Genomic DNA, 25,320 nt, shown 5'->3' with positions numbered 1-25,320 from the left:
TTATAAATATAACATAGTTAAAGAGTATCCTACTTTTTTTATTAATAAAAAGAGTATAGCCGAGCGGCTATACCGGTTTGACACATGGCGGCGAATCGCTAGGCGGGTCTTTTTTAAGAAACCAATAGTAAAGCCGCGCGGCTAAACGCAGGATTTTTTTAAAAACAAATATAACCGCGTGGCGTTACTGGGATATTTTTATTTTTTTATTTATTTTTTATAAATAGACGGCTATACTCTTTACATAGATACTTTGATTTTATTTTAAAAAATTGTTTTTCCCCGAATTTTGTTTATTGATAGTTTAAAGTATTATCCATTACTGACTATTACCCGAGTCTCTATTGCCCCTTTTTGAGTTTTTATTTTTCCAAAGTTATTATATGTATAAAGAATTTAGCATTTTCACGTTTAATACTCGTATTGTACACGTACGTATGTATTTTTCATGTTTAATACACTTGATGTTTTATAAAATGTTCGATAATACACTTGATTATGCTTATGATGATAAGGCTTGAGAAAAAAAAATAATTAGAATTTCTTTTTTAGTGAAAAGAGCAAAACCTATAATGAATTTGGCATTGAATGAACAAAAGATGAAGAACAAATAAGGTAGACGAAAAGAGGAATGTGCGACATTATTTTGGATTTTATGATCAGACTATTGTAGAGTTCATTTTCACATTTTATTTAGGGAGCTTCACTATTAGGCTCAATACAGGGGCCCAACTATAGAACGACTCATATAACAAAACCCCTATATGAAATAAACTTTAGAAACACACATAAAATTCATTTACAACATAAAAAACAAGTCTGGAACTTCCTATAAATGAAAAACATGCCATCGCATTTGTTAAAACAAGCCCAATCAAACTCTAAAAAAAAATCTCACTTAACCCCCCCAAAGTTAAAATGGCCCACTTAACCCCCTTGACCGTGGTTTTGTGTTTCACTTAACCCCCCACCGTCAAGTCAATCAAAAACTCCGTTAAAAATGCCGATGTGGCACAAATGTGACCCACAAAATTGTGGAATTGGATGCCACGTAGGTGCCATGTATAAAAAAACAAAAATTAAGATTTTTTTAATTTAAAAAAAAAAAAAAACTTAACTCAACTATTAATAATAAAAGAAAAATAACAATAAAAATACAAAATAACAAAAGAAAAAATTAATAGGAAATTAAAAAAACCAACAATACCGTCTTCTCCATATCCTTCCACCATGGCCAACAGATCTCCTCCCTCACCCCACCCTCTCCCTTCGTACCTAGCCAACCTTATATATATTTTATTCATCTCCCCACCCCAAGACAACCTCTCTCTCTCTCTCTCTCCAGATCCAACGAGCCTGAAACTCCAAATTCGCTGAGGACTCAACCCAAGTGCCATCCCAGATCTATCACAGACTCAACTCAACTACAATACCAGATCCAACCCTTAAGGACCAAGGCCACGCCACCATCTTCATCATTAAGCTTTTTGGCCCCCGTAACCTACAAACCCATCCCTGCCGCAAATGTATGCGTTCTTGTTTACCTTTTCTTTCCTTTCCTTTCCATTTTTTTTTTTTGGCAGTGGGTATGGCTTGTTATAGATGATAGTGATGGAATGGTTGGTTGTTGAGGATGGAAGGATGATGAGGCATGGCTTGTGGTTGGTTTGGGTGGTTATGGATGATGGTGGGTTGGTTGTTGGTTGCAGAGGGAGGAGGAAGGATGATGGGGGCATCTTTGGGGATAGGGAGAAGTGGGTAGATCAATCCGTACCCTGGGTAAGGAGGAGGGGATTGGGATTTTTTTTTTTTTTGGGTTTGTTTAAAATATTATTATTAACCGACAATCTTTAATAGAAATATTATTTAACAGAAAATCTTTCTTTTTATTTTATTTTACACATGGCACCTACGTGGCATCCAATTAAACAAATTTGTGGGTCCCATTTGTGCCATGTCGGCATTTTTAACAGAGTTTTTGACTGACTTGACGGTGGGGGGGTTAAGTGGAACACAAAACCACGGTCAAGAGGGTTAAGTAGGCCATTTTAACTTTGAGGGGGTTAAGTGAGATTTGACCGAAGTTTCAGGGGGTGCTAAGTAAATAAGCCTAAAAAAAAACTCCCCAAAAGTAATACAAAGAAGCCCACCTCTTTACGATTATTAATACACATTCTATGACTGTTAATACACTTTTTATAACTATTAATACACTTTATATGCATGTTAATATATTTTTTTTTTTATGTATGTTAATACACATTTTATGCCTGCTAACACATTTTATTGCTATAGAATAATCAAATTTTACACAAATAATTTAACATTCCAACAACTGCAGAAGCTGCTTGTGACTAGTTCCGAATCGTACTTTGAAGATCTATTGAGCGGAGCTCTTAAGTCTCTGCTTTCTAAAAGCATAGCCACACCAAAGATTTTTTAGCAACATAAAGGTATTTTATTTGATTAATTAAATTTAAAAAATGCACAATTGTTCAGTTTTGAGTTCCTTTTTGGTTTGTTTATAAAGATTAAATGATTTTGAGTTTTTTAATTAGTAAAAATAAGGCGGGATATACTTATCAATCTAATTTATAGTTTACTCCAATATCTCAAACTTATTCAAAGTTTGTTCTCGATTTTTAATGAAACTATCATTAACCATGTCAACTTAATACCTCTGCAAATATATACAAATATATGAAGTTCATTGTCATGTAAATGTGACTACAGAAAAAGCAATGTATGTTGCATGATATGAAAATATAAATTTCCTTATTGGAAAATTGGGTAAGAGCCAGAAAACATACTTTTATCATGGAAATAACGAATTGGATAAATAATCAAAACAGAGGTAGAGCCACAAAAAAAAAACAGAAAACATAAAAAAATTTAGAATGGGCCAAACCATATTTATTTCTGGGCCACCATGTAAATGAGCTATGGGCTAGTTTAAATATTATTTTATTATTATAGAAAATAAGCAAAAAAGACGAGCACTTTTTTTTAAAAGAAATCAAATAGTAGTCACGTGTGCGTGTCTCTGTTTTTTTTCCGATTTTCTACGGCGTCGTTTCTTTTGCCCAATCAAAACAAGCACGGTGAGATAAGGCTCCTACCTCACCTACGTGTGACGCAATAAGTTCCCACAGTTTAAGGAAAGGCCGTTGCGCAAAGCACCAAGCTTCGTTACAGTGATCTGAGCTGTCCTTTACGGCGGGTCACATGCACCTGCATCACCCCCCGCCCTGCCACTGTCTCCTGTGTCCCACACGAGGACCCCACACGTGCGCATCGACGGTGCATATAATAAAATTTTCCTTACATTATTTCTTCTCGGAGATGCACCGAGTATCATGACATCCCAAACCGACGGCTCTGATTCGTCCTCAACTCCGAGACCGGATCCTGCCACGTCGGACAGCGCAAAGGGATCATCATTGCCTACACGTCGACCATGTGCCGCAGTTTTCGCCTTCCTCGTGGGACCTACTACTGTTCTTCCCTCGTGTTGTTTGATCCGACGGCTGGGAACAGTTTTAACCGGGCTTACGAGGCTCTTGAGCCGAGCCGGATGGCAACGGGGCCAGCCAGTCACTGTGGGGCTGCCGCGTGTCTATGTGGTGTGGAGTGAAGCGACGGTCTAGCTTTTCCTACCACCCACCCGGTTCATGTGGCCCCCACGTGTATATGCGATTCTGATATGGCAGGCTGTGTACACACTGGGATAGGGATCGGACGTCTCAAAAATCACGTGAGCTTGCTACGTGTATGGCTGGGATTTATCTACAGAGAATAGTCAAAGGCTTCTAGGTGTAGTAGCCCCAGCAAACCAGTTTTTCCAGTGAGGTCCATTTGGATTTTGTCTGTGATCAATCCTAGTGCAACAAATGGATCATTTTGGTCAGTATGTGATTTTTTTATGTCCACCTTTTGTATCCGAATATATGTTAATATTATTTAATATTCATATCTTTTGAACGTGACATTAAAAAAAAAAGAGTTAGGATGTCGTCAAGTCAATTTGTTGAATTGACAGAATTGTTATTTTTCTTTTTAATTATTGAGTATGGTTGCGTTGTATTGCCTTGATCAATCAACATTTGTGTGGTAAACAGTAATGGTTTGTTTCAGAGTGATTCTAAATAGGTCAGAATTACGTAAAATCACTTAAAATTACTTAAATTGATTTTTTGAAGAAGTGATTCTCCACAAAAGTGATTATTGACGTCTCCAAAATCACTCACAAATGAGCCCCAGATTATATAGTTTCAAATATCAAAGTTTAAATACAAGTGGTGTGGAGTTAATTATTGCTTGATATTTGGTTCTATGTGTACGCAATTATTTAATTTAACTTGAATGAAATCATACAAATGCTACAAAACAAAATGTCTTGTCTCCGTAAACAGTATCACATTTGCTTTTAAATTTCTGAAATTATTTCGTTCACACCTTTGTCACATAAAAGTAACAAGGTTTTATTATGAGAACTGTTACACACACCCTAAAAGAGGAGAAAAATTTGTATATTACGGGTTTATATTACCTAACTAATCACGTTTTCATCTTGAGTAATAAATTTGTATATAGCGAAATGTAATTGATTGGGGATAGCAAATCAATACTATCTCCGTGCCATGCAAATTCTTCTAAAAAATGTATATATCATGCTGCAAGAAGCTTGTGTTCGATTCAATCTTAATATAAATATAAGTTATATATTATGCAAGCATCAATAATTCGATAACCTTTGTTTTTAAATATAATTGACCTCAAATTGTACTAGAGACTTGCATGAAAACTTTTTCTTGAGTATGAATAACGCTTCTCTTGATTAAGGTTGAATGAATCCATGTAATTGGGCGGGTCCAAGGCTCCGCTTATTTTTCATCACAATTCAACTTCCATAGAGAAAATGTCATCATTTTGCTGCACTTTGCACCCGACACAACGAAAGGGGATGACTTCTAGGAAGGTCATCAATGGAAGACTAATAAGGCCCCAAGAAAAAAAGAGAAAGAAACAGAGGGCTTTACCAACTGTCCCGGCGTTGTTTATGATTTGCTAATTTGTATAGATGACACATGTTGTCCTAAAAGTCCTTTGCAGTTCTTGCACTAAAACCACATCTCAAAATATCTTATTTCAGACCGACCTGCCTTTTGAATAAAACAGTGACAAAGAATTACTACTTTAACATTATATTTAATTGATATTCCCCACAATCTCAATCAGAGAGTTGCCATTGTTTTTGGTTGCCAATACAGAACGATGTTGCAGTTCTTATATTTTAATGCAAGTTGGCTTTATTTTATCTTTAAGCATAATTAACTCTTTGTTAATGCTTTAGTTAATTGTGTCATGTCGTTAGGTGAAACTATTTCATGTGCTTGGCACATTGCATCAGATACTTATAATACACCAGTGTTGTAGCAAGCTTTATATTAGTGCTCGACGCAATGTATCAGACACGACAAAACCTCTTATTATATTTTTGTTATTTCTTCAACAGATTTGAACCAAATTACAAGTCTTAATTAACCAAATGTAAAGAAAGTAAAATTTGGAGAGAAAGTGTATCTGTCACAATCCGAATAATCGTATTGCATTTGACAGCTAAGATTGTTATGGAATAATTGTAATTTGGAAAGTGGGATTGTTTACGCGTATGGTTTGAGGCATTATCCAAATATAAATATGAAAAAGTAAAGTATAAGGACTTGTTGGGTATTTGGTGTATGTCCCACATCGGAGGAGCACCTTTTCACATGCCATAATTGGAATGTTTCCAACCATGCAATATATGCATGGCTAGCATTTTTATTTTCTTCTTTTTTGTAGTGTGTGTGCAAGAAATTTGTTGCCTCTCTGGTTTGACCACCCGCATGGTGTTGCCTAATTGGTGCATGCTTCCTAGAAGATGAAATTAACGTTGGCTTGGTCTGGTCTCTCTTCTTCTTTGATTAGTCTTTTGGGCAAAATTGCTCAAGACTCTACTTGGTTTTGTCTTTGGTTGATGTTAACATGTCAAAACACAAAGTTACCAATCAACTAACTAGTTCTTAGTCTAACGATACCTATTTTAAGTTCGAATCTCTCTACGCTGATATAAAAGAAAATCGTTAATCGAGATGGTTTTTAATTTTTGACCTTCACTATTGTTAAACATGGAAACAAAATTCCTAAAACCAAAATCAAACTATATTGGATTAGACTGAACTGTATTATACTATGAGGAGGCAGAAATCTAAATCATAGGATTTGTGTCAAAGAATCCTAGTACAACACAAAAGTAGTTGCATATAGGTGTACCAAACAAGCACTTTGACATGTAACACTATTTGGGTTAATAATTTTTTCCAAGATTAAATTAATTATGTATATAAATTTTTTTTTGGTTTAAATTTAATACCTTATATAACTTTTTTCTTTTGTGAATTTTATATTTTACATTCCTAGTTGAGTTAGAGAAATTTAACGGCGGTATATTTCACCACTTTTTTTCACCGGCGGTAGCTAAAACCTAAACCAAATAAACTGTCCGCCTACCGTAACACCAACCAACCAACCAAACTCCAGCCGAGTCGACCAAGTCCACGGAGCACAGCGCAGCTAAAGTTTAATTCCCAACCCAACAACAACTCAACCCTGGTTAAGAGCCGACTCAGCGACTCAGATTGACTCGTAGCCGCGCCACATTAAAAAACTCTCTCTCCCCGCTTTCCCTCTGCTCTCTCTCCCTCTCTCTCTCTAAAACTCTCTCTCTCACCACGAGAGACGACCCAAGACCCTGCTCTCATTTTGCAGCCCCCTCCCTCCGCCTTAAGCCCAGACTTTGCAGAACCAAAAACCTTCCGAAACGCTGCGTTTCAGCTGAGATCGGCGAAGACGAGCTATGGAGAAAGACAAAGTCGCTCTGGTGCAGACCCTGATCGACCTAGTCAACGAAATAGCTTCGATCTCCGACTACAGGTGCACGGTCAAGAAGCAGTACTGTAATTTGGCGAGGAGGCTGAAGCTGCTGACGCCAATGTTCGAGGAGATTAGGGATAGCAAGGAGGCGGTTCCTGGGGAGACTGTGAAGGCCTTGCTGTCGTTCATGGAGGCTCTGGAATCGGCTAAGGACTTGCTCAGAATCGGAAGCGAAAGCAGCAAGATTTACCTGGTGTGTGCGTATCATTCGATTCTCTTCTTCAGTCGTCCTTGCATTTTTTGTTTGTGTGCGTTTGATTCCTGGTCTCGGTGATTTTGTTGTTTTGATTTTTTATATTTCTGTTTGATTGTTGAGAAAATGCATGAAAGTGAAGGAAAATAGTTTTTTTATATTGAATTTGATACTGCTGTATTTGTTGTTTCCACTGGGTTATTGAGTAAATTGTTTGTTACTCGCTATTGACTGCTGTGGAAGCAATCAAAGTAATAGCATACTAACTTCAGATTAACAAAACAGTTGTGTTAGGCTTTGCTAAATTGGAATTTTAGTTTTAGTTAAAAGTTTCAAGGGTTCCAAATTTTTGCTATAATCGAGATTTATAGTTCTAATTTTTTATCAATTGCTACATTCTCAGCAATCAAATGTTTAAAAAAAAAAAATTGGTTCCAAAAATTGAAGTTCATTGCTCCTTTCCAGTGCTTAGTTTTTCCTCAAATTTAGTGATACTAGTTAAGTTTAATTCGTTTGTTTGGAAATTTTCGCACTGAATTGAATTGTGGCTTCTTTAATATTTAGACGTGGAAGACTTGAGTGAAGTTGTTGGATAATTAAAGTAACGAAATAATTTTATATATGTTCACCTTTTTGAGACTCAGCAGAAAGTTGCCAAACAGATTCCTTAACAAAAAATTCTTAGTCTTTTATTTGGGTGCAGTTACATCTTTGTTTTGGCGAAAGTTTTATTTGATTTTGGGGATTTTTCATATCTCTGATTAGCAGCAAGCCAAAGTAGAATGTCATGCTTAAAAATCTCAATGAAAAGTTTCTCTTTGTATGAATAGAATGTATTTGCATTGGTTTCTAGGGTGTCCCCTTTCATGTCTGGGGTTTGTGATGTTCCTATTATTCTTTCATGGGTCCTTACTGTTCGGTCCTTTTTGTCTCCATCAGTTTTATTAACTGTATCAAGATATAGTACTTGAGCATTGTTGTGTCTCTTGATTTAGGTGGTTGTGAATGGAATTGTCAGTTCAGAATGGAATATCACTGGTTGGTAGTCAGAAGTGGGAATCCATATTTTTGTGTGGAAAATCCTTGGTTGTTTGGTATCATGTACTTGGTAGAAGGTTCCTTCTTGCATTTCTGAGAGTGGTGGTACTATAACTAAGTCAACAAGATTTTGGTTGTTCTTGGTCTTGCTTTTATTTGTGGAGGAACTTTGGTAGTTGATGTTATACCACTTTTGGGGAAGATATTCAAAGTAGTTTGTGGGTGAGAGATGAACATATTGAATTTAGCAGTTCTTGAAAACCACCACTTATGGGCATTATCCTCTGGTTCATGCTAGAATTTTCTGATTATACGTACACCAAAATTTTGATTTCTTTAGCGTGTTCTAGCTGTTAATTTCCTGCATGGTGTTAAGGTTTCTGTATGAATGATGATTCTACCACAGTTTCACGAAAGTGTTACTACTTGATTTTGGGAAGAAAAGAGAAAAACATGCAGCTTCCCTCAGCTGTGTAATGAGCTATCTTCTGGCTTGAAAAAGGCTGCATAAAAACAAGACAGAACAGTGTTTTGATGGTTTTTTTGTGTGCTTCGAGGAACTTAGTACCATATTATAAAATGCCCACTAACTGTTGAAAAGGGCTATTTGTGGAGCTTTGAGAGTGAATATGATTTATTGTCAGGAATAGTACCGCATGCTACGGGGGATAAATATCTAGACATGGTTTATAATAAATTGGAGTTACCATCTCTCTATGTTTCTGAATGTCTTGTCTCAATATCCCTCTTGCTCCCTATCCTGTTTTTTGGTCATTCTTATTCTCCCTGTTACTAAAAATAAAAGAAGAAGCAAAGTGATACACATCGTGATCCTAAGATTTCCTAGCAATGGCTGAAATATAGTGAATATGGGTTCGAGGATTGATATTATTTTATCGATTCAGATGGGAAGGGAATAAGATGGCTAAAAATATCATGTTTTGAAACACAATTTACATAAATTGGCTAAAACAAACTGAGAGTGTTCCCAGACTCTCAGTATAAGTGGTTGAGATTTGAACTTCAATTTCAGAAAAAAATTTGTTAACCATGTCTTAGTTAATAATGTGACCACATTGTATAATTTTGATAGGAATACTGAATTACAGTGCAGATTGATGCGAAACATGCCTGTGTGAATAGACTATTTCATATTATAAACTCTGAGGTGTTTTGTGTCATATGGTCTATTTGTCAATGTTCTTTTGTTTTCCGTACTTTGCATGGGTGGGGTCTGTTGAATGTTCCCTGTTTTTCTTTGTTAAAGGTTTTTTTATAATTAACTCAGCCTTAGATTTTAAATAAACTACTAAGATTGCTTCAAAGTTCAAACTTCTAGTCATATGATACCTTGATTCTCTCTGTCTCTGTCTCTGTCTCTGTCTCTCATGAACCTTTTCACCCTACTTGCAGGTCCTGGAAAGGGAGCAAATTATGAAGAAGTTCCATGAGGTGACATCTCAGCTGGAACAAGCTTTAAGTGGAATTTCCTATGAAAATCTTGACATATCAGATGAAGTTAAGGAACAGGTATATTTTCATCATTGAACAATCCTGTAATTGTTTGGGATTTGATAACCAGGGATCGCAATGTAATAGTTGTTTTTTTGTTTTCTTTTTCTGGATATAGCTTCACATGTTTACTTTGGAATCCTTGTCCTATATAAGCTGACATTATAAAGAGATGCCAGATTCTTCCTTACAGAATTCTTGAAGTATTTTCTTTAAAGTATATTTAAACATCTTTAGATTGCACGTGCACAGACACACACACAGACATTTAACCATACTATGACTTGCAAAACTTATATCTATGTGGTACGACAAGAATTTGAGTAGGTCCCGATTCAGAGCTCCTAAATTTATTTGTTATATTATATTTGAGATTTTTCAGTTTTAAATATATTCTTTAACTGTATCATTCATCCAGGTTGAGCTAGTTCTTACTCAGTTCAGAAGAGCCAATGGAAGGTTTGATTCACCAGATGTTGAGCTCTATGAGGATCTCTTATCCCTTTACAGTAGAAATGATGCAGCAACAGATCCAGCTGTCCTAAAAAGATTGGTTGAAAAGTTAGAATTGACAGGGATAGCTGAACTTACACAAGAGTCACTAGCCTTGCATGAGATGGTTACTTCCAGTGGTGGGGATCCTGGAGAGAGCATCGAGAAGATGTCAATGCTACTGAAAAAAATTAAGGATTTTGTACAAACAGAAAACCCCAACTTGGATGCTCCTGCAACAGAGAAGAATATATTAGCAAGTTGCAGTGGACAAGCATCTACTGACAAAAATCACAAGGTTCCCCCAGTTATTCCAGATGATTTTCGCTGTCCAATATCATTGGAGTTAATGAAGGACCCCGTCATTGTTTCAACTGGGCAGGTATATGCTTGCTCTTTGATACCCACAACTTAATTGCACCATAATTATCCATGTTCCTTTATCCTTATTCCTTCATGTTTCATTGGATGTTATTAGATGGTTTTCTCCATTCCATTTTCTGTCGTATGGCTATCCGATGTCAATAACATGTTTCCACGTTCTTGTAGAAAATTGTTATATTGAAATTTGTTTGCTACATTGTATCCTGCTGTTGGGTCAATGATTCCCCCATTTGAGATCAGCCTGGTTGTCTTCTGTTAGTTCCTTCATATTGTTTGTCAGAACAAAACCAAAACTTTTTTATTACGAGCTTGAAAAGATGTCACAAAGACTGGATACTTGTATTCCTATATATGGTAATTTTTTATGAATACATTTGAAGTCCATGCCCTGGGACACAATCCAATTTAAAAGATCTTGTTTCCACTGCTGCAGACCTATGAACGTTCCTGTATTGAAAAGTGGCTTGAAGCAGGGCATGGGACATGTCCGAAAACGCAACAGAGCCTCTCTAATACCACCCTCACACCGAACTATGCTTTACGTAGCCTCATAGCCCAGTGGTGTGAGGCAAATGGCATTGAACCACCAAAAAGACCCAATGCTCGACTTAATAAAACTGCATCTGCCTGCTCGCCTGCAGAACGTACTAAGATCGAAATTCTCCTCCGCAAGCTGATGTCAGCAAACCCCGAAGACCAAAGGTCTGCTGCGGGTGAAATCCGGCTTCTTGCCAAGCGTAATGCAGATAATCGTGTGGCCATTGCGGAAGCTGGTGCAATCCCCCTGCTTGTTGGCCTTCTTTCAACCCCAGACTCCCGCACCCAGGAGCATGCTGTGACAGCACTTCTCAACCTTTCCATATGTGAGGATAACAAAGGAAGCATCATATCCTGTGGAGCAGTTCCTGGTATTGTTCATGTTCTCAAGAATGGAGGCATGGAAGCTCGGGAAAATGCGGCTGCGACCCTTTTCAGCCTTTCTGTTGTTGATGAAAATAAAGTTAGAATTGGTGCTTCGGGAGCCATTCCACCACTTGTAACATTGCTAAGTGAAGGTACCCAAAGAGGGAAGAAGGATGCCGCTACAGCACTTTTTAACTTGTGCATTTATCAAGGGAACAAGGGGAAGGCAGTAAGGGCTGGTGTTGTTTCGACACTAATGCAACTGCTGACAGAGCCTGGAGGTGGAATGGTGGATGAGGCACTAGCCATTCTAGCAATACTGGCCAGTCATCCTGAAGGGAAATCAGCCATTGGAGCTGCCGAGGCAGTGCCAGTTTTGGTTGAAGTTATTGGTACTGGATCTCCCCGAAACAGAGAAAATGCAGCTGCAGTTTTGGTGCATCTTTGTTCCGGAGACCAACAACATATAGTAGAGGCTCAGGAACTTGGGGTGATGGGTTCATTAATGGAGTTGGCACAAAATGGCACAGATAGAGGCAAGAGAAAGGCTACACAGTTGCTTGAGCGAATAAATAGGTTTGTTGAGCAGCAGACACAGCAGGCTCAGGCACAAGCCGAGGCTCAATCTGAGACTGAGACCCAGCAGTCACAGCCACCCTCCACTACAAATGCTGTTGACAGCTGATAGTTTATTTTTATTTTTATTTGTTCTCTTTTTATTTGCTTGGTTTCTTTTGTTCTTTTCAAGTCAAAAGAAGCGGCTTTGCTTTGGCAGGGGGAGGTGGAAGATCACCTTCCAAGTCTGTAAGTTATTCATTTTATTTGTGTGGGATGAGACTATACTTTCAGGGGTTCTTTATAAAGAGCATCAATGGGTAGGGGGGTTAAAAAGAAAAAACAAAAGGAAAGAAGGGCTGAGATATATATCTGACATTTATGTGAAAATTGTACCATTGTAACATGTACGACTGTAATCATCCTCAGTTTTTAGTGAAGAGATGTTGCCTGTATTGAATCCAAAACATATTGGTCTGAGAGATCAAAGTTACATATATTGAAATTCAAAGCTTCAAACATCCCCAGATATGTACAATTTTCACATCCAATGAGGGAATTTTTTTGTCTTTCTGTTTTTTGTTCTTTTGTTTCTGCTGAAGATATGTTGATTCATTCTCCCCTTTCTTTCTGTATTAGGTAACTTGAAGGGCAGTGCCATGAGGAAATTTTATGGTTTCATTGTCACTCGATGTTACTAATCCATGTGATATGACAGAATATGGAAAACATTTTTATACTTTAGGGTAATACTATGTGACCGTGTTACAATGAAACCGAAAACTTTGTCAGTGCCGTGGCTTAACCTGGATGGACCTTAAAGTCAAAGGTTGGGGATGTTACTTGGATTTTGCTACCAAGTTGTTCCTGCTAATACGCTATAAGAATAAGAATGAGAGTTCCTAATCCGAGCCACATAAAAAAAGGACTGATTCTGTCCCAATCAGACCCATTTAACAAATTTCAATCCGGAACTAATATTTTGGTGGTTCTGAAATCTGAATGGTGCTGTCTAGTCTGAGAGCTTTTTCTGGCTCACGCAAAATGTTGCGTCTGATAGGGCTAATAAGGCTAATACCAGTTCTCATGGTGATCTAGACTGATTTTGCTTAAAAAGTTGTAGCTTTTGGATTTTGATTGGAAAGCCTTTTGCCACTCTTTCTTCAAGGGGTATGTGAAATCAGGCTATGATAGGAGCCAGTAGCATGTGTATAATTTGCACAAAAATAGCTTGGAAGAGAAGGGTGTCTCAAAAACTCATATACAATGAAATCTCAAATAACGAATTCGTGTGAAATCCTTGGTATTTTTTCTTTTATCAGTCGCTACAAAATCAACAATTTCGTAAGCTTGAACTTCTGTTGCTGACATAAAAACATTTCTTTTCATGTCTTCGAAATACAACCCATAAGGGTTTGCCATTGCAAGATATTTTATATATTTTTTTCAATATGAGATATTAGAATCCAACTTATCGTATTCACCAAGGAAGCAAGTCTGTGGATGTATAGCCTAATCTTTTCATTTTCATTTTCACTTTTTTTATTTATTTAATGGAAGCAGCATTAATATCCATTGTTTCAAATGAAATATACTTTCCACAACATGCCCAAATTAAGATAGGAACTGCCATTGGTTGGGCGATTTGGCATCTGTCATATCACATGGTATATGCTTGACAAACATTTGATTGAACATTGCTTGTTTTTTTTTTTTTTATAAAAAAAATTCCCTAAAGAGGATTGGGATTATCAAAAAACGTTGCCTTTCTGACATACTACTTGTCAGCAAAAATATTTTTGCTCACTACCCTGAATTGGTGATGAGTATTATCATAACGTTAATTGTTGTTGGATGTGTTTAATTTTTTAGATTCGTGTGTGACAGGTAGATTAAATCACACTCATTCAATAATAATTAACGTAATGGTAATGATTGTGACATTTGTTGAATACGTTTAATTTTGAAATTCATGTCGCAGGTAAATTAAAACACACTCATTCAACAATAATTAAAGTAGCGATAATGACCGTGAGATGTATATAAGAGAACTTAAACACATAATGAACATGTGAGAAAGTAACTGTCAGTGACATAATCTAACAAGATTTGTAATTCTAAAGAATCATCTCACTGGGATTGATATCGCTGAGTTTATAAAGTAGCACTCCATCATTCACAGATTCTTTGAATTCCAACTTAGAAGAAAAAGAGAAATTCGAAGACCAAACTAACTACCATTTTGATCAAAATCTAACAAAGGATCAGTACAAGATAATACAAGATGATGCATGAAGTAGCTCCATCATAGAAAACCATGCTAAATCATAGGGGGGCGATGATGTGACATGATACTAACATGTCACTTGTACCAATTGAAATTCAGATGAGTGGTTTCAATAAAGTGAAAACTAAATATGCAAAAACCCAAATGATTTGTGACAAAAATAATGCAACATCTATGCTAACTTGCCGCATGTTTTGTATACATATAGTATACCTACGCATATAATGGGTTGTATCATAACATATATGTATCTAAAAAGTAACTTAATATGTATGCATATGATATTATGGTCCCTTAAGACAATATGGGACCACTGAATTTGCTTTTTCAGATTGAATGCATTGAAGCTAATCTTAAATTCATAAAGACCCGAGTTAAAAATTGAAGTTCAGATGCAAATATGTATCTCTTAGCTAGATTGTATATAATCAATCGGAGAAAAGAATGAGAGATCAAGAGATCATGCTAGTAAAGTACTTTGATGAGACATCAGATCACATATATTATGACTCTTAGTTTTAGAAAGATGATGACAATTTAGTTCTTGTGTTTATGAGTTTGGCATTAATATCGTAAGGGTTACCTGTATTTTTCCAAAATATATAGACGAGAGTACGAGTGTTCTTGCTTATGCATATGTCTTGATGTTTAGGCTTCCATCATTTTCTTTCGAGTTACATTATATTTGAAGTGCTAAACTTGCATACCAGAGGTTCGAATCCCCATGGCATCAGTTGTGTGTTTGTGAGAAACTTCATCCCTTGTAGTTTAGACTATCGCTTGTACTTTAAAAAAAAAAAACAAAGAAGATGAAGAAGAAGTGCTCAAATCCTTGATCAATTGTCCAACTCCTCACTACTTGGCTGGGTAACACTTTTCAATACAAACTCTCTATACAAATCTCAAACATTTAACCCTAAATTTCAAAAAACTATAAGGTTGCAAGTAAATATTATCAACCACAAGAGAGTATATATTATAGCAATCCCAACTAATGTGACGTAGCACAAGTAAGACTCAAACTGAATATGCAGGTTGCAAGTCATTATTAACTAAAAATCTGCTGAAAAAGCTATAAGGTTAATGGTCCAGATTCCAGAACGAGTATCAGTGATACTGCACAAAACGCTCAAAAAGAAGGTGAAGAAGCAGAATTGTAAAAAGAAATGCAAAATTAAACGTGGACCCATTTGGAAGAAGAAGAAGATCAGAAGGTGATAAAGAGGAATAAAGTGAAAAAGGAAAAAATAAAACGCAGGCCCATCTCTGCTTCAACAAACATAAACACTTAACACTGAGGACAGAGAAAGAGAGAGCAAAAAGCAGCGAATAGAAAAAACTAACAATCAGAGAGAGAGAGAGAGAGAGAGAGAGAGAGAGAGAGAGCATATATATTTCACGTTTATCAAAGTGTGGGTCAACAAAATGAACATCCATAACATAGAGGGTCTTGGATTTCCGAGCCATATGCTTTGCTTTTGAATAAGGCTTTGAAGCCTTTGATTGCTCTTCCAGCGGTTGTCGTACCTCTCAGTCTCTCAGGCTCATCACCAACAACAGCAACCATTCCTCTTTTATTTCTTTGCTTTCCCTTTTGCCTTCTTTGACGCCCATATGCAGAATGCATGCACATTTTCGACTCACAATAACTGTCTTCACTGTCCACGTCCCATGACCAAACTCATCAAATATCAAATATCAAGAGAGAGAGAGAGAGAGAGAGAGAGAGAGAGAGAGAGAGAGAGTGTGTGTGTGTGTGTGTGTGCTTTAATTTTTTGCTTCTGGCATTCTGGTTTGATTGCTTTATTCGTCCATTGCTTGGCAGCCTTGGTTCTTGCAAAAGCAAATCCTTGATTCCTTCTCTTTTTCATAAGATGACCAGCCCTTTTTGGCGTACAATACTAATATGTAATTATTACATCGATCTCCGAAGAGATCAACAGAGATTATATACACATATATCTTTCTATTCTAACGTGACAAAGTTTTATAATTTTTTTGACCCAATTTGAAAGGATGAGACACTGGGGGACCATGTTTAATTTTTAAAGTAGCAACAGTAAACACTATAAGTAAAGTGTTAATAAAAAAAGACGCATCTGCACTTAAAATCCTGTGTTTCAAGACTTATAAGAAAAAAGCAATGATATATTATAGAGTTCTTTTGACCTATATTGCTAGGGTTTTATCATATATAGCTCATGCATGATGCACCATTCTCTACCAAAAATCTAGAATACTTGTTGCTCACTTGGATTTGGTTGAGATGCTAGATACTTGCATGCATGGTTTTTAGTGGGATTTTTGGCGTTTTCTCACAATTTCCTTTCAAAGTCGTCAACTTTCACTTTCACCCATGTAAAACAAATAAGTACTTCCACTGATCTTATCATTCTTATTATTATTGAAAAATCATTATACATAGTACTGTTTTGTATGTATAATGATGATGCTCTCTCTGATCTCTTTCTCTCTCTTGCCATCTGTCTCTCTGACTTAAAATCTAAATGTAGTAAACATGTTTTCCTCCGGAGGTGAAAACTGAAAACACATTAACACCTCAGTGAATCTCATAAAAACATGAGACAAGAAGCTTTCTTGGAATTCAAATTTGGCCAAATTTAGAGGAATTGGGGAAAACGGGGAAGTGGAGTCAGTGTCGACCCTCTCTCGATCAAGTCTTGATGACACATCACTTTTCCTACATTAACTTGCGAGAGAGAGAGAGAGAGAGAGAGAGGGAGGGAGACACCATTGAAGAGGATGCTGGTGAAGGACTTAATAAAGGCAACTCTTTTCAGAGCAATGGTGGAATGTGGATCAACTTCCTCAACAAAGTACTTTAAAAACAAAATGAGAGAGACAGAGAGAGACTTGCAATTAATGCACCACTGCAGGGACATAATAAATTAAGCTGCAGAATCTCTACATATATAAAGTATAAACTTCAATCTCCTCTTGATTCAAGCATATATATACATATAATTTTGAAAAACATACTCTTCTTTAATTAATTGATATGCAGCTTTTGTCAAGTGGTGTTCCATGAAGATTGTACGAACAAAAACACATACATGGAGCCACATGTTTCAGACACAGATTTTCATAGAATATCACTTACTAATTTCAAGCCAAGGAACCCTATTGTTTTCATAGTAAATCAAACGATAGAAACGGTGCGGATTGAATTTTCTCATTGTGATGCATGCAATTGGTATTATTAATGCATGTGGCTGAAGAAGATATGAGAGATACGATGAAATGAAATTTTTTCAAAAGGAGTACCATTGATGATCAGCTCATAGTGGCAGATACAAACCCATATGGTACATACACACACCATACATTAGTTAATACACGATACGAAGAAGCACAATAAGTACTCAAAACAAGAAAGAAAAAAAGAAAAAAAGAAAAAAAGAAAAAAAGCAAATAAAATACAAATCAGAAAGACTACCATTTCTTAGTTATTGGATCCATATATCCCACCTCTAATCATCATCAAGGATGATAAGGGCTCGTGCATCCATCTTAATTATACACTGGTTTAATTTCTGGCTTGGAAAACTTACAAGAGATGGCTTGTGGAAGAAGAGTTGAGGCCTGATAAATCTGTCCACGAATTCAAATTGCCACCCCAGAACTGATTATTGTTGTTTTCAGAAATATTAGTACCCAAAGAAGGTCTTGTCAAACTAAGCCCACGATTGCCTTCAACTTTCACTGGAGGGGGCAAGTGATCACCGGTATTATTAACCCTAGAATTATTAGCAGCCATAGGATCAGTTGGTGCTTGATGATGATGATCAACTCCTTGATCACCAGTTTGAAATTGGTATAAACCTGTTGAGGGTGATGAATCAAACCCACAACCACCCAAGAATGGAATTTGCTGCAAATTCAAATTGCGCCACTGGTTATCTCCTCCCAATATTCCACCATTTAAATTGTTAATATTATTGCCTCCTATCTGGTGAAATTGGAATCCCATATGATGGTGGTGATCAGTCTGTCCCTGCTGGATCTCATTGAAGTTTAGTCCCATGTTCCCAGCTCCACCATAACGTCCAAGACTTTGGATTGTTGAGGCCAGAAATGGCAGGGATTGATGAGTTGCCTGTGGCAGTTGTGACAAATGAGTATCAATCATATGATGATCAGATGAGTTGGAACCTGTTTGAATATGATCGGTACTTGTGGCTGCTGGAGATTTGGACCTGCTGCTGCTGCTGCTGTTGCTTTTGCTTTTCTTGTTTCGGCGACATCCTCCTCCGACTGGAACATTCCTTAGGGCACCTCCTCGGGTCCAGTAACGCCGACATGTCTTGCAGAAGTGGCGAGGCTGAGAGAGGCTGTAGTTGTTGAAGTAGCAAAACTTGGTGTTGGTGGACTCACACCTCGGACACTTGAGGGCGGTTTCTGGCTGTGGAATCTTTGCCATACGGGCTCGATCGGACATCGAACTGGGTCTGATGGAGCCCGGGCCACCACCACCTGTACTCCCTTGGCCACCGACATGAGTGAGTGGCGGTGGAGGCAGCGGTGGAAGCTCGAGTGGATTTTCGTTTCCAGTAGTAGTACTTCCCAGTTGATGATGATTTGGTTGCTGCAAGATAATAAAAATCCAAAGTAACTATGAGTTAAGCATAAGGAACATATATTTCTGGTATATTCACAAAGAGATATATCACAAAGGAATAGGAATAAATATATCTTTTGAATTTGCTTTTTTTTTTGTTCTTCCCTTTTCTGTTTTGGTGAAGATAGAAGGTGTTGATGGAAAAACTGGAGCTAGAGAAAACCTCACCTGGTGCCAATTGGGAGGATCTAAATAGACTGGAATAGATGAGAAAACCATGGTGTTTGATCTTTATTTCTTTTATAAAGTTTGATGGGTCTTTAGGAAATATGGTGGTGGAGAATCACACCAAGGGAATACCAGAGCCAAGAAAGAAAGAAAGAAAGAAAGAAAGAAAGAAAGAGAAAAGAGAAAGCAAGAGAGGAGGAAAGCAAGGGAGAGGCTTTTGTATATTTTTGCTTTTATTCCCTCATTCTCATCTCTTTTTGTTTTATTATATATTTAGGGTTTTGAGTGGACGAAATTTCTTCGCATTTAAGCTTTCTTTTGAGATGCTGCGGACTGTGATTTAATTAGTGCTAAAAAAAGGCTACTTGCTTCCTGGCTCATGCAAGGAAGAGAGAGAATGAGAGAGACAGAGAGAGATAGAGAACGTGACACAGTAAAGCAAATTACAAATCACTACTATTTGGCCGTCGTGGTGGGATCGCCGCCCTCAAGTGAAGTCATCAAATTAATCCTGATTAGGAGTTGTACGGAATAATTAATATTAATTATGGCATTAATCCTTTTACCAACATGACTAATTTTCCATGGTAACAAAACTAGTTAGTTGTGTTGTGTATATACCGTTGTCCTTAATCAATTGTCAAGTGGTAATCTTTTTTTTTTAATTAGTTGAAACGATCGCTTTTCAATTAGTACTCTTTTTATTGTCACCCTATTTTATCATGCAGCACCATCAAATGTAATTGAATAACTGACTGAGTTTGGTTTGGGAACTATGAGTGCTTCCAAGTAATCGTTTTCTTTGTTTGGTTGAAATAGATAAATATTTTTTGCTTCGGGTGTATAGACTCATAACAAATAATGTAAGAATCACGTAATATAAAGTGCGTTAAAAGACGATCAAATAAGAGAATCATATGAGTTCATAAGTGAGACACACAATTACAAGAAAAATGTTAAAACTCACATGTGAGAAAAAAATGTCACATAAAAAGGAATTTTTTTAAATTAACTGTTATTAAACTCTTAACCAAGAAGGAATGTTGACGATGTACAGTGATTATGAAAAAGAAGTATGGGTGGGACGAAGGGGATGCTAAAAGTGTGAACCACATCCACATCCTAACCTAAGATTATTATATGCTGAAAAAAACAACAACACAAATTAAAGGTGCTAAATGTTTTTTTTCTTCATCTTCTTCTATACTTTCGCACAAAAAATAAGTATAAATTCATATTAATTCCAACATGCTAAATTACTGTGACAGATAAGACTCCTTTTCTAAGTAGTCAATTACGACAGATCATCGATAAAGAAAAAATCTTTAGCGTGCCCCAAATTTTATCCATCTTTATGGCCTTTTAAGCGTCACAAAATCTTCAAGTTGTCTCACAACTTTAATGCCTAACTCATCATATAATTTATGAAAACAAAAGAGAACATCCATCAAAGTGTCTGTATAATTAATTTGTCATTTATATATTAGTTGAGCTAAGTGAGAGCACTAAGAGTTAGCAAGCTAGAGTTTCGATATCTTTCTTTCTTTTGTTACTCTTTTTTTTTTTTTTTTTTTTTTTTTTTTTTTTTCTGTTTAATCACCTTTTTCCAGAAAGAGACCCAGTATGGTTTGCAGGTCGCTAAATATTATAGAATTTCTCTTTTGGGTGTGGGGCTGGCTGCATCACCATGGGGCTAAGGCTAAGGGGGATGCGAGAACGAACCACATAATAAATAAAAGCCAAAGCTTCGTCTATAAGGAATCTTCTTTTACAGATCACAGTAATTAAGTTCATTAATTTTCTTTAGGTAACAAGAAAATGTCACAAGATATTAAACTTTGGATTCCATATGGATCATTCATACATACCTCGCCTCCCTCAGTTAAACATGCATGCATTTTGAGGTTTTGTTTTGTATGGTAGAAAACATATATGATTGTCGTGATCTATAAAAGTCGATGTAAAAGCTTGCACTAGAGAATGGTGTGCACTCTCTTGGCTTGGTTGTTTCTGTTTCTCCTCCCTTTGTTGTTTTTGGCTTCTTGCTTTTCAATGAAGTATTTTTCAAACCATAAAAAAAAAAAAAAACGGAAGAGAAATTATAGAACCTCAATCGACTTTTACCACCTCCTACCATTGAATTATTAAGACAAAACCTACCATGATATAGATACTAACTACATTAGTATTTCTATATATAATCCGGATGGGAAAAGAACTGATATACATCTTTTTTCTATGCGGATGTCCGGACGTCATTGTAAACATGGAGGAAAGTCGGGAAGAGTAGTAGAAAATACATGGCGTCCGCACGATAACAACGTCTGAATGTCTGCATAGGAGAAAATTTATATATAATAATAATAATAATAATAATAATAATAATAAAAAGCATGTTGGTTTTGAGGCCAAAAAGGCAACCCTGTAAAATACTCTTTAATGGATCTTTACTTTGTATTTGGATGAGGAAATTTAAGAGTACTAAGGAATTTCAAGATGGTGGAAATTAATATTATTAAATTTGTGTAGTTTCTTGTTTATTATGTTTAGCTAACCTTCAAAAAAAGCTAGATGATGTTATAGGATACAATACTTTCGCACGAGGAAAGAAAAACCCAAAAGAAGATTACTTAGTGAAATATGATGCGATTAGAAAAGAGGACATATTATCACTAAATTTACATCATGTAGCTATATCTTTAAATCAATATAATGTTGTGTTTTTTTTTATAACTAAATTAAAAATCAAGGGGAAGAAGTGACATTAACCCTTCTCTCTCTCTCTCTCTCTCTCTCTCTCTCTCTCTCTCTCTCTCTCTCTAGATATTAAAGACAATCAAAATGTCTCCAAGATCCATTTTGTTGGAGGAGATTCAAACTTGTGTTGTTAGATTAAAGAAAATGAATGTGCAAACGAAAATATTAGTTATGAGAAGAATGGGTAAATAACTGAATAATTTCTTTTAAAATAAAAAATAATATCATTTATGAAATGGAAAAGCACAAATAGATCATGCAATAGAAGGCTTTAAAATTAAAAAAAAATTACCAATAAACAAGAGACTAAGTGGTTTCATGCATAATAAACTAAGAATTGGTTGCTATTATATACGTAATAGATTTTAGAAATAACATTTCAACTTTAAGTTAGAATTTTGAATACTTAAGTATAAACAATCCACAATTTGTTAGAGAAACAATTCTACAATTTCAACTTGGTTTAACAATAACTGATGATGATCAATACTTTTGTTTGAGCACTTGGTCATGTTTGATGTTTGCCATAACAATAACTGGATGTCTGTCAGGGAACCTCTGAGTTTTGCTCCATAGCCCTTTAAGTTGGCTTTTTTACAGTTCCATGTTCTAGGCGTGGTGTCTTCTTGTTATTTTGGCCTTTGGAAACCTTGACCGAGACCTACTGAAATTATGGTATCAGAGCCTTAGTTTAGCACCTAAATAATATGATTATAATAGTAAAGTACCTTGAGGAAAGAAGTCAATCAACACAACTGATAAAAAAAACCAACGTTTTATAACTTGTTAAAAATTTGTTAATTACCAGAATCACCAGTTAAGAATAGTGAACCCTTTGCATGTTTGGCCCTTGGTGGACACCTATTAGAATTTTTTTTAAAAAGGTTACAAGAATTAAAAAAACAGAAAGTTGGATACCAAGTAGAAATTAGGAATCTAGAAAAATTATTAAAATCACCAAAAGTAAGTAATTATCCAAGAAGAAAATTAGAAGTACATAATAGCATCATTTACAAGTTTGTAAAGAATCCATAGAAGCATTTCAAGAGCATTTAGGCATATTAAAAGAAAAAGGTAGACTTAGATAAATTTCAATTATATGATAGAGTACCTTAATTTAGAAATCAGTAAACAACATAAGAGAAAATTAACTTTAAATAATAATACATTAGTTTGTTATTTTCCAAAAAAAGAACATAATAACATCTATTACACAACAGTAATAATCCCTTCTTTATAAAGAAAGCCATATGGCAACGTGTTTTCATATAGACGTAAAAAAAAGAATCTTTCTTTTTGTGACTTTGTTTAAGACAAAGTAATCACCTGGCCTCCCTCAGTTAAACATGCATGCATTTTGAGGTTTTATTTTGTATATTAGAAATATATATATATATATATATATATATATATATATATATATATATATATATATATATATATATATATGATTGTCGTGATCTATAAAAATGGATGTAAAAGCTTGCACTAGAAAATGGTGTGCACTCTCTTGGCTTGGTTGTTTCTGTTTCTCCTCCCTTTGTTGTTTCTGGCTTCTTGCTTTTCAATGAAGTATTTTTTGACCCAAAAAAAAAAGATGAAGAGAAATTATAGAACCTCAAATCGACTTTTACCTACTCCTACCATTGAATTATTAAGACAAAACCTACCATGATATAGATACTAACTACATTAGTATTTCTACATATATAGTAAAAAGCATGTTCCTTTTGAGGCCAAAAAGGCGACTAATTAAGTAAAATAGTCTTTAATAAATTTTTATTTTGTGTTTAGATGAGGAAATCTAATAGTACTAAGGAATTTCAAGATGGTAAAAATTAATGTTATTAAATTTGTGAAGTTTCTTGTTTATTATATATGTTTAGCTAACCTAAAAAAGATGGGAAAAAAAAAATGCTAGATGATGTTATAGGATACAATATTATACTTTAGCACGAGGAAAGAAAAACCTAAAATAAGATTACTTAGTGAAATATGATGCTATTAAGAAAGAGGACATATTATCACCTAAATTTACATCATGTATGCTATATCTTTAAATCAATATGATGTTGTTTTTTGAAAAACTAAATTAAAAATCAAGGGGAAGACAATGAAAATGTCTCCAAGATCCATTTTCTTGGAGGAGATTCAAACTTGTGTTGTTAGAGCATCCGCAATGGTTGTTCAATAGTTCAAAGTAATATTTCAATAAATTGAACTATTTTTGAATCTGTTGAATTGAATTGAATTGAATTATAGTTTTTTTATATGAAAAAAGATTTAGGAGGAGGGGAGGCTACAGTTCAATAACTTCATATCAATAGTTATATTTTCTTACATATTTTTTCACATATCCAAATAAAATAAAATGGATAAATTGTACCATTGAAATATTCTAAAAGAGATCTTTAAAAAGAGACCAATTTTGAATATATTTGGAAGAATTTTTTTTTTAATTTCATGCCAAACTTGTATATTTGGAATCATGCAATAGAAGGCTTTTAAAATTAAAATAAAAGTTTCATGCATAATAAACTAAGAAAAGGCTGATATAATGTAATAGATTTTAGAAAATAACATTTCAATTTGAAGTTAGAAATTTGAATAAATAATTCCATTCCACAATTTTTTTAGACAAACAATTCTACAATTTCAACATGGTTTAACTTGATACTTTACTAATATGGGATTTTAAATCCCTTTCTAACCCCAAATATCTCTTCAAACCCCTCGTTGGAATCCATCCGAAAGTAGAGAGTACAAATTTTACATTTTAATTAGTATTCTAACTAATGTTACAATATCGCTTGTACTAAAATAAAAACTAACATTACGATATTATTTATTTTATTTTAATGAGATAACATACTCTAATCAATAGATATCACTGAAAAACAAATGAGAACTTCTTCTTCTTCTTCTTTTTTTCATGGAAAAACAATGCTAATGGTAACGGCATGAGAAAAATCCAACGCGGATATCAGAAAAAAGTTAAGTTAAACGTTAAAAAGCATAGAAAAATTTGTAGATGACTTCTCAAACTGCGGCCCCATCGGCTCTTAATAATGAATGAACAAAAGTTGGATCCTGAAATTAAGAAAGTATGGGCTGGTGGCGCCCCCATAGTCCAATGATGTAGCAACACATCAACGTCAATCTTTTTCATCAGATGCCTATGGTCGGGGGGATATGAACTCAACTCAACTCAACTCAACTCAACTATCCCGAGTTTTATACAAACTTATTTTTATTGAGTTACATAATAATCAGGTCATGTGATGTGTTATATGACCAAGGGTGTATACATCCCGGGATAAATAAGTTTCTTTCTGATGCAGAGACTCCTACTCGTGCCACGTCATCAATTAAGAGATCTCAACTATAATATGTAGGAGAAATTTTTTTTTATATCGG

General features: G+C 35.4%; 2 protein-coding genes across 3 annotated transcripts; one reads left to right on the top strand and one right to left on the bottom strand.

Moving 5' to 3' along the window:
* The first annotated feature begins 6,719 nt into the window (after positions 1-6,719).
* Positions 6,720-12,625, top strand: LOC110768798 (U-box domain-containing protein 13). Of its 2 annotated transcripts, none has more exons than XM_021972657.2 (4): positions 6,720-7,168; positions 9,620-9,736; positions 10,137-10,592; positions 11,028-12,625. In XM_021972657.2, the coding sequence occupies exons 1-4, from the start codon at positions 6,899-6,901 to the stop codon at positions 12,180-12,182; spliced, it is 1,998 nt and encodes a 665-aa protein (XP_021828349.1). In that variant the 5' UTR covers positions 6,720-6,898; the 3' UTR covers positions 12,183-12,625. The 2 variants fall into 2 exon arrangements, with proteins under 2 accessions (XP_021828349.1, XP_021828357.1); XM_021972665.2 differs by having other exon boundaries at positions 7,033-7,172.
* A 4,971-nt stretch (positions 12,626-17,596) lies between these two features.
* LOC110768741 (dof zinc finger protein DOF3.6-like) lies at positions 17,597-19,384 on the bottom strand. The gene is made up of 2 exons (XM_021972591.2): positions 19,147-19,384; positions 17,597-18,945 (listed from the first exon to the last, which is right to left on the bottom strand). The coding sequence occupies exons 1-2, from the start codon at positions 19,195-19,197 to the stop codon at positions 17,908-17,910; spliced, it is 1,089 nt and encodes a 362-aa protein (XP_021828283.1). The 5' UTR covers positions 19,198-19,384; the 3' UTR covers positions 17,597-17,907.
* Between the last annotated feature and the right edge of the window lie 5,936 nt (positions 19,385-25,320).

Source organism: Prunus avium, chromosome 6 (genome assembly GCF_965620075.1).
Source record: "Prunus avium chromosome 6, drPruAviu1.hap1.1, whole genome shotgun sequence".
In the NCBI taxonomy this organism is placed as follows: Eukaryota; Viridiplantae; Streptophyta; class Magnoliopsida; order Rosales; family Rosaceae; genus Prunus; species Prunus avium.
The sequence above is the reverse complement of the archived record's forward strand: the minus strand, read 5'-3'. Positions and strand labels throughout refer to the sequence as shown.